The sequence below is a fragment of the Beta vulgaris genome, chromosome 7 (assembly GCF_026745355.1).
Source record: "Beta vulgaris subsp. vulgaris cultivar EL10 chromosome 7, EL10.2, whole genome shotgun sequence".
Lineage (NCBI taxonomy): Eukaryota > Viridiplantae > Streptophyta > Magnoliopsida > Caryophyllales > Amaranthaceae > Beta > Beta vulgaris.
The window spans coordinates 44,429,627-44,445,223 of record NC_079208.1 but is presented as its reverse complement, the minus strand read 5'-3'; the positions used below and the strand labels follow the sequence as shown (position 1 = coordinate 44,445,223).

General features: G+C 34.1%; 2 protein-coding genes across 2 annotated transcripts; one reads left to right on the top strand and one right to left on the bottom strand.

Annotated features, from left to right (window-relative positions):
- The first annotated feature begins 791 nt into the window (after window positions 1-791).
- On the top strand, window positions 792-7,530 carry LOC104908791 (uncharacterized). The gene is made up of 10 exons (XM_010697940.4): window positions 792-1,235; window positions 1,409-1,561; window positions 2,129-2,344; window positions 2,488-2,670; window positions 3,688-3,909; window positions 5,152-5,268; window positions 5,351-5,494; window positions 5,614-5,715; window positions 6,042-6,110; window positions 7,059-7,530. Exons 1-10 carry the CDS (start codon window positions 1,011-1,013, stop codon window positions 7,281-7,283), a joined length of 1,656 nt encoding a protein of 551 aa, XP_010696242.2. The 5' UTR covers window positions 792-1,010; the 3' UTR covers window positions 7,284-7,530.
- On the bottom strand, window positions 7,177-8,424 carry LOC104908792 (indole-3-acetic acid-induced protein ARG7). The gene has a single exon (XM_010697941.4). It carries the CDS (start codon window positions 8,211-8,213, stop codon window positions 7,860-7,862), a length of 354 nt encoding a protein of 117 aa, XP_010696243.2. The 5' UTR covers window positions 8,214-8,424; the 3' UTR covers window positions 7,177-7,859.
- Between the last annotated feature and the right edge of the window lie 7,173 nt (window positions 8,425-15,597).

Here is a 15,597-nt window from a genome sequence, read left to right as displayed (position 1 = left end):
TGTATCTCCCGAGACCTGTTTTCATCCATGTTCAATTTTATGTTGTCGTGCCCAGAGTTACGAGCAAAAAAGGTCTCAAGATCCTCCCCTTTGATAAAGAACACGGTGTGCGTACAACTACAACAAATGTAGTTTACAAGGAAGTGTTTGCAAACATATAGTTTGAGTTAAACGTTTTTTTTATTTGTACTTTCTGCTTATTACCACAATTACATGTAGAATTCGTGAAATTTTATAATTCGTTTCGTCTTTATTATGTGACTTAATTTGATTATGTTATAAAGCGATAAATACACCCGTGCATTATGCATGGGTCCTAAAACTAGTTTTATATACTAAAATTTAACCACTAAACCAAGTTGTATTTAATGTTATCATATTAAAGTGCGATGCTAATAAATGAATTTTTTTATTAGTAACTAAGTACTCCCTCCGTCCCAATTTATTTGCTACATTTGCTTTATCACAAAGACCAAGGAGGGAGTGAGGACCATTGCCATAACAAGGATTAACAAAAAAACAAATAGGTAAATTGTGGGACCTATGAACTATATATGGAAATATTTACAAAAACAAGGAGGGAGTGATGACAAATTTGTAAATAAAGTGTGGGACCTATGTACTATATATGAAAATATTTGCAAATGTAGCAAATAAATTGGGACACACCTAAATGGCAAAATGTAGCAAATAAATTGGGACGGAGGGAGTATTTATTAGTAAGTTGAACGGAACAAATCCGTAGCCCAGTCATGCGAATATCGATAAATGACTTGCTTTGGACTTAACTCTTGAGCGAGGGATTCCTCTTCTTCTTTCATTAACGGTTGCATACTTGCATATATTATAGTGAGAGAGCCAGTAGTTTCCTTTGGCTTCTCGACGGCAAAAACAACAGTAGCACAACTTCATAGTCCCGAAGTTTCTCATTTTTCTGGGTTGTTTCTTGACACAACAATCCCAACAATTAGCAAACAAGTTAAATTTGGTTGCTGAAAATTCCAATTTTCATGGAGATAGGAGCAGTCTCTTCTTCTACTTGTAGGGTTTCAACCCACCAATACCGTAATCAATTTTCTCTCACCTCCAACGACAAAACTCCATTGAAAACCAATAACCTTGTTGTTGCAAAGGGTTTTCCATTTTCTTCTCGTTGTGCAACGTTTTCTATGAGAAAACCCTCTTTCTGCCCAGCTGCTATTGCTACCAACAACACCACCCTTTCCACCTCCAAGGTATAATATTTTTCTGATATAATTAATCATTTCATCTCTATTGCTAAGTTTTCTCAAATGGGTAATTTTTGTTTTTGGGTTTTATGCAAGTTTTCTGGAATTCAATTTTTAATTTATTGAAGTGTTTCTCTTTGTTGTTTTAATGTTAAGAATGCTTTGTGTTTGGATGGTAGGTGAAGGGGTCTCATGAGGGAGATTCTAGTGTGTTTGAACTTTCGAGTTTAACAGCTTTATCTCCCTTGGATGGACGATATTGGAATAAGGTCAAGGAGTTGGCTCCTTTTATGAGTGAATATGGTTTAATTCGATACCGAGTTCTCGTTGAGGTTCGTTTGCTTAACTTGTTATTGTTCCTATTAGGAGTTTGCAATGCATTTAGGCTATTTGGTTTATCGGCAGTGTAATTGTGACCTTTTGTTGTGCCCTGAGATGAGGATTTGTTTTCCTGTTAATTCGATATCGTGTTCTTGTTGAGGTTCGTTTGTGAACCTGTTATGGTTCCTTTTAGTATTTTTGCAATGCATTTTGGCAACTTGGTTTTATCGGCAGTGTAATTGTGAGTTTCAATTGTACCCTGAAATGAGGATTTGTTTTATACTAATCGATACTGTGTTCTTGTTGAGATTCATTTGTGAACCTGTTATTGTTCTTATTATTTTGTAACGCCTTGCTATTTGGTTTATTGGCATTGTAATTGTGACTTTTTATTGTACCCTGAAATTAGAAGTTTCTTCTTCTAAGAAGGTAATGGACATTATAAATTGTGAATGTATTGCCAATGTAATTACTTGTTTATTTAAAGCAAGTCATGTTATGGGATTGCCTGTCTCTAATCTTGTTGTGGTTTTTTCCTTGTGATACTGTTGATTTTTATGTTCATGAGCATATTGCAGATTCAATGGTTATTGAAGCTGTCAGAAATTCCGGGACTGACCGAAGTCCCGAGTTTTAGTGATGAAGCGCAACACTATATGCAAGGTCTGATTGATGAGTTTGGTATGGCTGATGCTTTGAAAGTGAAAAACATTGAGAAGGTGACCAACCATGATGTGAAAGCAGTTGAGTACTTCCTGAAAGATAAATGCCAGTCCCATCCAGAGATTAATAAGGTTTTGTCTTCAATATCCCTTGGTACTTTGTAATATTAAAACTCTAATTTTTATTATTATAATGCCTACACAACAGATATGTGTGCCTTTTTTTCTTTAATTACTTATTTTGCCCTTCTGTTATCCTTGGTTTTGCTCTGCAGGTTTTGGAGTTTTTTCATTTTTCTTGCACATCCGAGGATATCAACAATCTTGCTCACGGATTGATGCTCAAAGAAGCATTAAATAATGTTTTATTTCCTGTCATGGATGAAGTTATAGGAGCATTATGTGACATGGCTAAGGAATACGCACATATTCCCATGCTTTCCCGCACTCATGGACAGGTAACTTTGAGATGATATACCTTAGAATTATGTTCAGTCACCTCTTTTTCTTTCAGAGCAAGTGACAACCATGCTCAATGATATTTGCCAAAGGTGATGGAAACTGGAAAACAGTTGCCAAGCGTCCTCTAAGCTCAGGTCCTATTGATCTTCTTAGTTTTGGTTTTTCTTACCTCGTGACTCAAAAATAGATTGAATAGCAGAACTTAAGACAAAAAGTGAATCAACATTATATATGCGCACCAAAAAGGAGTAGTAATTGGTGAGAATGGAAACTAAATACAAAGTCATTAAGGTTTGTATTCTGAACCAACGCAACAACGAAGAAAATGAATAATCTAATAGCCTAGAAAAGAGTATTTCACACACAAACACACACACACACACACACACACACACACACATCTATATATATATATATATATATATATATATATATATATATATATATATATATATATATATATATATATATATTATTATATATATATTATATATTAAAAGAGCTACTAATGCACTGAGGAGGAGTAATAATTGGAAAGAATGGAAATTATGTACAAAATTATTAAGGTTTGCATAACTTGGATGTGCTATTCCAAGACCAACACAATAAAAAGAGATTAAAAAAACAACTCACCAATCACAGAAATTATCAGTAAGATGCAACTTGATAATGGTGAAGCAAAGGAACTATAGAAGAAGAAGAGCTGGAGGCTTGTATCTTTAATCATAATTCTGGATGATGGGACCTACCAATAGTCTCTACCTAGAGTCTAGACAGCCTCAATTTGCACCAGCTAATACACGTTTTAGAGAGCAGTCATTAATCTCTTTCTAATTGGCCTCTGTTTTGCTAACTAAAATATCTCTTGCCTCTGGCTATTGACTTCATATTCAACTTGTATAATTGCTTGAGCCACTGTTCTCCTTGGTCATATAACAAAAGTATTTTATAACATTTCACTCTATGGTTACTGTGGAGTCACTCTTTTTACTTTACGTGTTTATATCTTGTAGCCAGCTTCACCCACTACCTTGGGAAAGGAAATGGCAATATTTGCAGTCCGACTAAGCAGGGAAAGGCAGAGACTTTCTCAAATAGAGTTGTTGGGGAAATTTGGTGGTGCTGTTGGAAACTACAATGCTCACTTTGTTGCATATCCTGAGATAAACTGGCCGAAGATTGCTGAAGAATTTGTGCAATCTTTAGGATTAACTTTCAATCCTTATGTGACTCAAGTATGTTGGTAATATTTTAGTTTGATTTTATAATTGACAACTTTGCCATCTTCTTGCTTCATGTTTTCGTACTGTGGGTTAAACATTTAGTCTTTGCCATTTTGCTGCGGTTTGTTATCTTCATTTTCACATTATTAGTTGCTCTTCCATGATTGTAAAGCTATTTTTGATTGGTAATAAAGGAAGATGTTCTATTCGCATTAATATTAGGTAGGTAAGCAGGGGATCATATATCTTTCAGGTTTTGACATAAATCAAATGATTCCCCCTCTCCCTGAAGAAAAGATAAAAAGGAAGAAAGCCAATATGTGAGACCTGACTGGTTACTACCTACTGTATCAAGGAGAATTAAGACTGATTGTGTATTCTCTATTGTTATGTAAAAATTCAATGTTAATTTGTGTCATTAATAAGCTAGGATTTAAACGTAGATGATCTTCAAAATGTTTCCCCCCATTTTCCTTAATAGTAGTATTATTATTTCGGATAAGAGGTCCTTATGGAGAAATGCAGGTGAAATTTGTCAAATAAGTTTCTAATAATCTGCAACTCCTTTTGAAACATAAACATAGTTATTGTTGGAATATCTATTGATTCACATTGCTGTCCCTAGAAACACATTGTGGGAGAGGTCAGGAAGAGTTGAAAAGAGGGGACATCATCAGTCCAAATTGTATGGGCCTTGATGGAAGGGATGTGGACGTAAAGTATTCGTTTTTACTTTTTTGTTCTTTCCCTTCCTACACATAACTCAATATTGAGCTGAAAAACAAAGGATTTTTTTTTCCTGTTATAATCTTGTTTGGTAAGGACTAAGGAAGGGGGATGGAGGGAGGACTAGTGAGTTCTGGATCCCCTCCCTGTTTCAGATAATTCTCCATGATAGGGGGGAGGAGTTACACGAGCTCCAAGTCCTCCTATCAGGGATGCAAAGATTTTAAATGTACATTGCTGTTTTGATATTTTTGTCATATTCATATCAGTTTCATCATTGCAGTGTATCCTCTGTGTTGCATATCACCTGCAATTCTTCTTGCTATATCTTTCATGGTCTCATGGTCCTCATGGAATGCTAATATGTTTATCCTTCTTTGACATGATGCCTTTGGGGATTGGATTTTTATCAGTTGGATGGAGGATGCTTTTGGTGGTTTGCTGTTTGACGGGTATATTGATTGGAATAAGTTGTGTCCAGTTGTCCACCTGTAATTGATAAAAAATATTTGTGCATTGTATTTGCAGATTGAACCGCATGACTATATGGCTAGCCTGTTTCATGCAGTTATCCAGTTCAACAATATCTTAACTGATTTTGATAGGGACATATGGGGCTATATCTCTTTGGGTTATTTTAAGCAGGTATATATTTTTGTACAAGTTTCAGTGAAGGACCTTGTATTAGCTCCTTTGTACAACAGACCTGAATATCTGCCATTTGCAGACGACTAAGGCTGGTGAAATTGGATCATCTACAATGCCTCACAAAGTCAACCCTATTGATTTTGAAAATAGTGAAGGGAACCTTGGCAAGGCTAATGCAGGTCTATCATATCTAAGCATGAAGTTGCCTATCTCTCGCTGGCAGGTAATGCGTACTAATTTCTTGATTAAGATTTGATTGTCCATCTGCTTTTGTTCATTATTGCAGACTAGATTTGTTGATGTTCTGCTGAATTTTCTGTTACTCAAAATAATCATTTGCAGCGCGACTTGACTGATTCAACAGTTTTGCGGAATATGGGCGAAGGATTAGGGCATTCTTTACTAGCCTACAGAAGTACCCTGCAGGGTATCAGAAAGCTTCAGGTCAGTAAAACCTGCACTTTTCCCTACAAGTAATCAGAGAAAGAGGGTATATCTCTAGATTGCACCTCTTTGTTTCTCTATGCACCTTACAGCATCACAGTCTTGGCTAATTATATCTTGTTGTGATAGTGTCTTTTACTATGTACAGTTTGATTAAGTTGTCTCCTTCACATAGTGACTACCCTTTTGTTGTAATTCTTTGCTTACTCTTATATATAAATGATTTTTTTTTTGGTTTTAGAGTAGAATTTGCTTTCCAGGAGAAGGAAAAATATATTTATTTTCTTTAATCAGTTTTTGGATCTGAGATTGATTTGTGTGAACAGGTCAACCAGACTAGGTTGGATGAAGACTTGAACAATTCGTGGGAAGTACTTGCGGAACCTATACAAACAGTATGTATCTGTATTCTGTATGTGTTCACTGCAAATTTTGAAATTTCCATTGGAGACTGAACATGAGATCAACAGATTCATTTGTTTTTACATGTTTTAAAAATGTCAAGGTCCTCCATTGATTTCCTTACCTTTTGAAGAAATGAGTTGCTAACTGGTAAATTATTCTAATTTGGCTGACTTTTCCAACATACCAGAACTAAAAATATGGTGAAACTGTACGCTGTTGAAGTAGAGTATATTGGTTGGTTGAGCATTTGAATTTGTTTGCTTTTCCTGAAATGATATTGAGAATGTTTTCATCTCAAGATTCTCTCCTCTTTCTTTCCGCCTAGCTCCCTTGGGGAGATTCCATTAAATTCTTTTTTCATATATGAACTTCTTTTGTTAGCAGGGAATCATATCTACTCCAAAGTTTGTACTTTGTAGGGTACAACTTACATGTACATAATGTTATGACTGTATGACTGTGATATTCTCAGATGGTAAAGTGGTTGGAATATCAATCTTTGCTAGATTAGTTACTTAGTTGCCTTTTTTTTAAAGAAGAAAATATCTTATGAATTTCAGCCTAGTTTCTCTTTTTACTAGTCCATTTAAGTTTCTTATTTTATCAGGAACTTTTTTGCACAAACACTACGTTCTGATTTTCGAATTAGCAATCTTCAAATTAGGTTGAGATTTTAGCACAAGGGATGGGTAAGTTGTGAATATTCAGTAAATTTCCACCTTATTGGTAAAATCTGCTTGTCTTTTTAACTTTGCTATGTTTTCCTTTAGGCTTGTTACACCATATCCCCTTTTTATATTTATTTTTATCCCAAGTAAAATGTCTTCCTATCAGGAATTGGTCTTATGCTTTTAAATATCTTGTGTATATAGCCTTCCTCACTGTCTAAACCATTGTTGTATGCCTAAATTGGCCTTTGATGGTTTCATTATACATAGGTCATGCGAAGATATGGTGTCCCAGAGCCTTATGAAAAACTAAAGGAGTTTACAAGAGGAAAGGCAGTCACTCAAGAAAGCATGCGAGAATTTGTTCAAGGATTGGATTTGCCTCAGGCAGCAAAGGCTAATCTCTTGAAGGTGACCCCACATACTTACATCGGAGCAGCGACTGAACTGGCAAAGTCTGTTGATGCTGCTGTTAATGGATTCAGGGATTTTTAGAATTTCTTCCAACCAAAATACATTCACGGTGTTGTTGTTCCCATGACGAGTTATCAGGTAAATTCAACTAACTACATCAAGTCCTGTTATCAGGACTAATTTTGCTTGTTTGACATGAATAATTGCTCTCATTCAAGAAGTTGACTTCCTATACAGCAGGAGCATTGTGGTTTGTCCATGCTGTAAAATTTTGTATTAACTTTTTATCCCACAACATTTACTCCCAATTAAAGTATTTTTCTAAAAAGGTTCTGCAGTTGTTTATTTTTTAATATATTTTTCAATTTACTTTTATTTTTTTTATAATGGGAGTGACTGTCAGATTAGTGAATGAAGGATGCCAGTGGAAAGCTTTCATTGTGCAAATGAGGAAAATCTAAACCATAGAGTTATAACTTACAAGCTATGCGTACAACTTTTATTTACTACTTATCTTACAAAGAATGTCATTTCACACAGTCAGGAAAAAGGCCTCCATAATTCCAAATGCACAAATACTTTCTTTTTTTGTCCATAGAGAAGAGGGTTGTGAATTATGATCCTCCCCTCCCCTCCCTTGCCTGCGAAGCTCAGTTGCTATCGGGCACATCGAACAACATGGAGGAAGACGTTTTCGTCACAAGGGATCCAAAGCCTTGGCGGTGTGGTGGAGTCATCATGTTGGTCCCTAGCCTGGTCTAACAGAGCTCTGAAAAGTGGGTGTTTAAGCAATGTGATTTTGATGACATACCTCTTTTGATGTTCACCAATGTACACGACCATATGACCCTTTGGGACATCTTTGGGTATGAAGATTTCGGTTTCTTGCTGTAAACTCATGGATGGCCAAAAGCACCATTGGCAGCAAGACTCACATTCTGATGAATGTATCACCCTGCTTCCCATTTTCATGCACTTGTTTAAGGATGCTTGAAAGAACTTACCCTTCATTATAAGCTTTTAGATAATAGAAGAATTTTTTTTTTCTTTCTTTTTGGCTGATTTGTTTTTCCTTTCTCACTTTCTTTTGGTATGTGGGTTGATATTGTGAGGAGTGTGCAAAAGAGGGGATATATATAATGTGTACCTTCAAAGATGCCAGCTTCAAGGCATTTAATGTCTCCCAAAGAGGACCCAAATAATGCTGTCCACTGTAGTAAGGAGAGAGAAAGAGATCCCTTTTGGACCAATAATAAGGTTGAAGGTCAGGAAAATAGATTTTCCTACTAATTAGTAATAACTATAAAATCTAATACAGTATTGTTTAGAATAGACTTCTTGTAAGATTGGCCATTTTGTGATGTGTGGCTTTTGGAAAAAAAAAAAAAGAACGAAATACCAAACCCTTAACATCCGAAACAAAACCAATGATTCCTCTTTTATTCATGTAATACCTACGGTTTGGTTAAGATGTTATGATTGAACTACCTATATCATTAAGGTACAACTTTCTTTTGAAGAGCTCATATGCTAAATCATTTTACAGATTAACTAAGTGGGCTTGGTTCAAAGTAGTTTTGGCATGAGTGATCTTAAGGGCAATAGTCTCATAGTTAGAGGTGGTTATTGGAGAGTGTAGTCCAATGGTTAAAGGGTTAGGGTCAATTTTACAGGGCTTTTATTGGACAGGGTTTTATTGGACAGGATCATTATTGGATAGAGTCCTTATAGGGTCAACAAAGAAACCCAATAATTTTAAAAAATAAAATAAGTTTTGTAAAAACAATTACATATTCGGATTCACATTTATTTATACTTACTTTTGGCTCTTTTTGTTCCTTGTTTTTCTTGCTCGTTTACCAACCCGCCCATTATCGGCCCGCTATAAGCCCTCTACCCATTTGGCCCGACCCGCTACCAACCCTTTATGAGGCGACCCTCTTATGATCCGACCCGCTTCCGACCCGCACTGACCCTGACCCGACCCGTCCAATAACCAGGTCTACTCATAGTACACGTGAATGTGAACAAAATTGTGTTATAACGACATTTGCTAGTCTTTCTATAAAGTGAGTTGCCGGTTTTTTATAAGGGCATTTGGTAGCAAGTTGCATGTAATGGGGTGATATAAATTAGAAAAAATTGACTAAATAATCCTAATTATTGGCGTTTTGTTAAAAATAATTTTAACTATTTATTTTAGAATATTCCCAAAGATGTGCGTCGTAATCGATTTAACAAATCAAAAATGTCATGTGTCCTACTCTTATTTGCCATCTATTAGAACTTTTTTATTTTGAATTTGTTTTATCTTCATCCAATCTTGCTCCCTTGACCGCCCCCACTGTCCCACCCCCACAACCATCGTGATATCATTCAGAACAATTGCTATCGCCACCGCTACCTCTACATCCTTAGCAACAATCCTCCCTTACGGTCCACTACAATCACATTCCTCAAATCAATCCCTAATTCCTTCGCCAATTTTTTCGCATACAACGATGCTACCACCCTCGTCCCTCACCATCATCATAGGAGTAGCAACACCCTCCATCGAAGCTACAACCGAGGCGACAGACTCGAAAGCTGAAGATGAAGGAAGAGGACCAATGATGCAGAGCCACTGTTTTCAAACCAACGATGCGCTACCTTTCGAAGGTCTTGTTTTCGGTCCCCAAACCAAATAAATGACCTTCAATTAATTTTGTGGCGCACATGAGGGTTATGATCGGTCCGACCATCTTAACCCAAAGAATGAGCGGAAGCTTTGAATTAGTTTGATCCTAAGTATTTCGGGGTCGATTGGAGGTAAAATTTGGAGACTCAAAGACGAAGGGAGAAGAAGCTTGATTTCGGGGTTGGGGGAAGAAGAAGAAGAGGAAGGAGAAAGAGGCTAGTCGGTAAAGAGGAGGCTTGGTGGTTTGTGGCGTAGGGGAGGAAGAGGAATGGAGGGGGGCAGGGGCTAGTGGCTGGGGCGGGGGATGGTGGTGGGTTGGGTGGTGGAAGGAGTGAGGGTGAAGGAGAGAGAAATAAGATAAAAATTTAAAAAAGTTACATGTTTTACGAGTTTCAAGTCACCTAGGTGCATTTTTTGAAAGATTTATCGTATAGTTGGGATTATTATGAAATAACTCATTGTTAGGATTATTTTTAGCGAAACGCTAATAGTTAGGATTTTTCTAGTCAAAATTTTCCTATATTTTAAGGGTTAAAAGGTGATGAATGGTTAAGATTATAAAATATGGCGTGCATATACACTTACGAGGTGAATTGAGAAAGGAAAAGAATGGGGATGAGGATATGAAAGATACCATAATAAAGAAAAGAAGGGGAAAAGTGAGGAAGGAGATAGGTAGATGGTAAGGGTAAGGGTAGGGGTAGAGGCAGGGGTAGGGAAGGGGAAGGAGAAGGTTGATAAAGAAGAATAAATAATATAGAACAATGAAAAATGAGAGTTTGCACGACAATATGTCATGTGTTACTTGTTAAATTTTCAATGAGCCTGTATATGCATGCATATATTGGAGGAGTTATTAACAACATATAAGCCTATTCTTGAAACCAATTAGTAATAGGTGGAATAGCTTATCAATGTATATGATAGTCATTATCTTCTATTTTAATGTAAATCAATTCATATGTAGGTTTCTTTTTAAGACATTGCTTGGATCCTTCAAAAGTTACGAATTCTGGTCACTTCTTGACTTAGTAAGATTTGAAATTTCAACACATTGGTATCTAGATCTTATAATACTCCTTTGGCACCCTACTGGTGTAGGAGGAATGCATCAAAATTTGCCTACTCTCGATACATAGACTATGTGTTGAACACGATACTAAGGGCTGACTTGCTTTTAATGGTATAACATATTAACATATGTACAACTATGACAACTAATATCTTTAAGTACATACTATTAGTAGACAAGCTAATAACTATGTAACTCTAACGACCCGTTTGGTTAGTGGTTATAAATAGTGGTAATGGTAATGAAATTTTTAGTGTAAATTTGTAAAGATTTTCACATGTCATAACCATGGGAATGAAACTTTATCACAAAATATGGGTTTTCCTTTATAAATTTTCATTACCACCTAATACCACCTTCCCAAGTGGTAATGGATAGTAATGAGATTTTAGGAAGAAAATGGATATCTTATGATTAAGTAGCATTACCATTGGTAATGACATTGGATTTCTAGTACAAATTTACACTATAATGCATTACCATTCCCACCATTTATAACCTCTTACCAAACAGGTCGTAAGGGTTACATATATGAAGCTAATATAAAAGTATCAAGCAATAATTAAATATTAATAGTATCAATCAATGCGTGAATTTGTCACTAATAGCATTTTAAAAAATGTATTTAATTTTATCTCATGAAGAGATGAAACTAAAATTCACTCAATTTTTTTTATAAGTTTAGTCACATGAAGACTAAATATATAGGAAGAAAAGAAGAAGGGGAGTATCTTCTGTTTTGATGTGATACAAGATAATGCCTATTATCATTTTGAACTGATAAAAATATGTGAATAATCCTGATAATCATGGTCATGAGAATATAGAGAGTTCGACCATAATAGAGCTTGCGCCTCCCAAGTCCCATCTAAAAAGTCAAAGTTTTGATTCTCAGCATCACCTAGGAGATTTAATTATAACCTTAAATACAAAAGAAGTAACAACATAAGCAAGTGATTTATGCATGGGCTAGAATTAGACAGGAACTATGCAAGGTACGAGATTTCTTAGTTTTAGCACTTTTGCTGCACTTGGGAAATATTTCAATACACTACAGTATTATAAATTTCATTCATCCATGCACAAAATTCAAGAGTACGCAATTTGATATGAACTGCGTACGAAACTGAACATGCATGGGTGTGATATTTTTGGGGGATCTCACAAATCATACCCCACTTAAACTCTTAAAGGCAAGATAGAGAAGGAAAAAAAAAAGATAAGATAGTGTGAATTATGAAGATAGGGGTGTAAGTTGATTTTTTTTTTTAATCTTCTAGGGGCAAGCGCAATGCCCATGTTGATTGTAAGTTGCAACATTCCATATTTATTGTACTCCATGCATTTCGTTATAGCTCCTTCAGCGAGTGTAATATGAGAATTATTAAGTACCCTTATACTCCATCCGTCTCATAATATAGTGCCTACTTCATTTTTGGTGGGTCAAACTTTAAAATTTTTGACCGAATATTCTCATTTATATGTATAAAAAAACGTATTCATGTAGGATCTTGTTAGATTCGTCTCAACGTGTAGTTTCATAATATCAACTTTTTACATTTTTTATTAATACAGAATTGAAATATTAAAGGTCAAAGTTACATTTTGGAGACCGTCTAAAAAAGAAACAAGCACTATATTATGGGACGGAGGGAGTATTATTTATCATTTGTTTAATTTATGAGAAAAATTATATTATTTATATATGTATAGTTTATGTAAAAGTTGTTACCTTTAAGAAATTGCATCATGCAAACCTCTAACCTTAACAATGAGATGATATTGCATCATACTTAGGGCTTGTTCTCCCCAGCTTATTTTCAGTTCAGTTCAGTTCAACTCCAATAAGTATAGTTCAGTTCAGTTTAGCTCAGCTCCATTCTTTTATAATCATTTTGTTAAATATTATTATTATGTTGGTATAATTTATTTTACTAATTACTCTTATTATTATTATTATTATTATTATTATTATTATTATTATTATTATTATCATCATTAGTATTATTATTATTATCATTATTATTATTATTATCATTATTATTATTATTATCATTACTATTAAGTACTATTATTATTATTATTGTTGTTTCTATTTATTATACCTTTACTCATTATTATTACTATTATTATTAGGAGGAACATGGTTTAAGTCAAAGCACAAATAAACCCACTTTTTTTATAATGTAATTTTCGCGTTTCAACCCAATCATTATTTTTATTACTAAATATTTTTATATTATTAAATCTAATTATTAAAATAGTAATATTAATTTACTTCTTAGATATTATTGTTATTATATATCATCATCAAGTATTAATATATTAATACAAATAATATAAAATAATTATTATAATTGTCATTATTATCAATAATAATTATTAATATTATTAATTTATGATTATTAATATTATTTATTTATAACTATCATTTAAAAATATCCAAAATACTATTATTATTATTCTTCATTATTATTACTTATCATTATAATTATCATTTAATATTCATATTATTATTGTTTAAAATATTATTCATATATTTATTACATTCAATTTAATTCAATTTAATTTAATTCAATTCAGTTCAGTTCAGTACAGTTCAGTTTAGCTCTAATAAGTTCAGTGCAGCTGTTTTATGCCGAAGAGAACAGACCCTTATATGGTTAAAGCAACTTACAATTACTTTGTCATATTCACTTATCCAAAAAAAAAGAATTAGGGCATGTTATCTTCGGCATAACTCAGTTGAATTGAATTGAGCTGAACTGAATTGAACTGAATTGGACTGAACTGAACTGAATGGAACTGAACTGAAATGAATAGTGACATGTGAGAGTGAAAGTATTGTCCAGAACTGAATTGAATTGAACTGAACTGAATTGAACTGAACTGAATTGAAAATAAATTGGGGATAACAGACCTTTAGCAATCCTTCAACACAAGATGCCCTAATCATTTATAGTGGTTTAGACACAAAAATTGATTACGTAATAACCTTTAATGTATAAGATTCGGGTCACGATCTCTTCACCTTATCATTTTTTCACATTACAGCTAATTGCAATGCTATGAATTCATTTTGATGATGTATGTAATGATCTTTAATGTATATAAATTATAACATCTCATTGTGATACTACCAATTTATTTTTTCACATTATAGCTAATTTCGATTTTAATTTGAAATTTTGAATCAACTAAACATATCGTTTTATAATAGGTTTTCTTCCCATGCTCTCTCCATTCCTAAATATCAATTGAGGCATGAATGACTGAAGTCCAAAAGTAACATGTGAAGCTGAAAAATGTCTAGACTATGAAAATGACCTAACTATTATAAAAGATGTTTGAAAAATTATACAGTATCTCCTATTTTAGAGAAAATACTTCCCTTATTTAGATATTATAGAATAATAGTAATTAAGGCAATATACTTCTATCTTTTTTGGTAGCTAGATGAGTTATTTGTTTCTAGTTTCTTTAAAGAAAAAGGTATAATTGAATACTTTACAGAGGATAAAATTATTTCCCACTAGTTTCTGATTACAAATCTTTTCTCATGCACAATCAATGATATGGGAGATGAGACTCTTCTTTATTCATTTAAAATACCGGTTCCATCCAGGTGACCTGAAGCATGATGTAATTTTATAGGGATATTCTCAAGTCTAAACTTAGGTAATGTTTAAGGGTTCTTTGCATACCCGGAACATTGGATAAGCTGTGCTCATGTTAGTTTCGATTTGGTTTGTTACATTTGTACTTGTTCGTATACTTCATCCGTTTTTCAAATATCTTCCTTGTTATTGTTTTTCTCATCATTCTCAAAAAAAAAGATAGGTATTTTTTCTAGGAATTAACCTAGTTTTCTTTCCGTATAAACATATTGTTAATTTTCAGATTGTATGAAATGGGCCTAGGTAACCCAATAAAGAGGAAGAGAGTTTCGCTCTATGGGATTCAACACATATAAATTTGAATCCGCCTTATAGCTTAAAGCCAATTCTATAACTGTTTTAATAACGGTGTGAATACAGATGGCTAACCAATTCCTTTCTTGGAACACACAAAAGATGGGCATCAAGTTTCAAAAGGTTTGAATCAAAAAAAATTATTGGGTAGTTTTGAAAAATAAAAGATGTGAAAGGTTAAGATTATTATCGACATTGTACGAATTTTGCCAACAGAAGGTGCAACGCAAATGTCAGACTATGTAGCTAGTACGTAAATGTACTCCATACAGCAAATTTGTGTTGAGCCAGAAGATCTTAAGAGATGAAGTACAGGGTATTTGTGGTTCATGCTTGTCTTCAAGTATTGTCAAGAAACTCGGCTGAATTATAGGGAGGGGGGGATTTACTGAACTTCAGACAGAGTAGAAGCAGTTGGCAGCATTTTTTAGCTGTAGCTTTCAATGCATCTTTATTTATGGATGACCTGTTATTTAGCCTCAATCGAACTTCTTCTGGATAACTGTCACACCTGCAATATTTATAATTTATGATTGGAAAATTCTATGTGATAGTGCCCAACTTTTCGGTTTTTCTACATGGTATCACTTTTTAAATTTTTTAGACTTGATAGCATCGAACTTTTAGGTTTTCTACATGATAGCACCTCTTAAGTGAATTTCGTTCAGTTGTCGT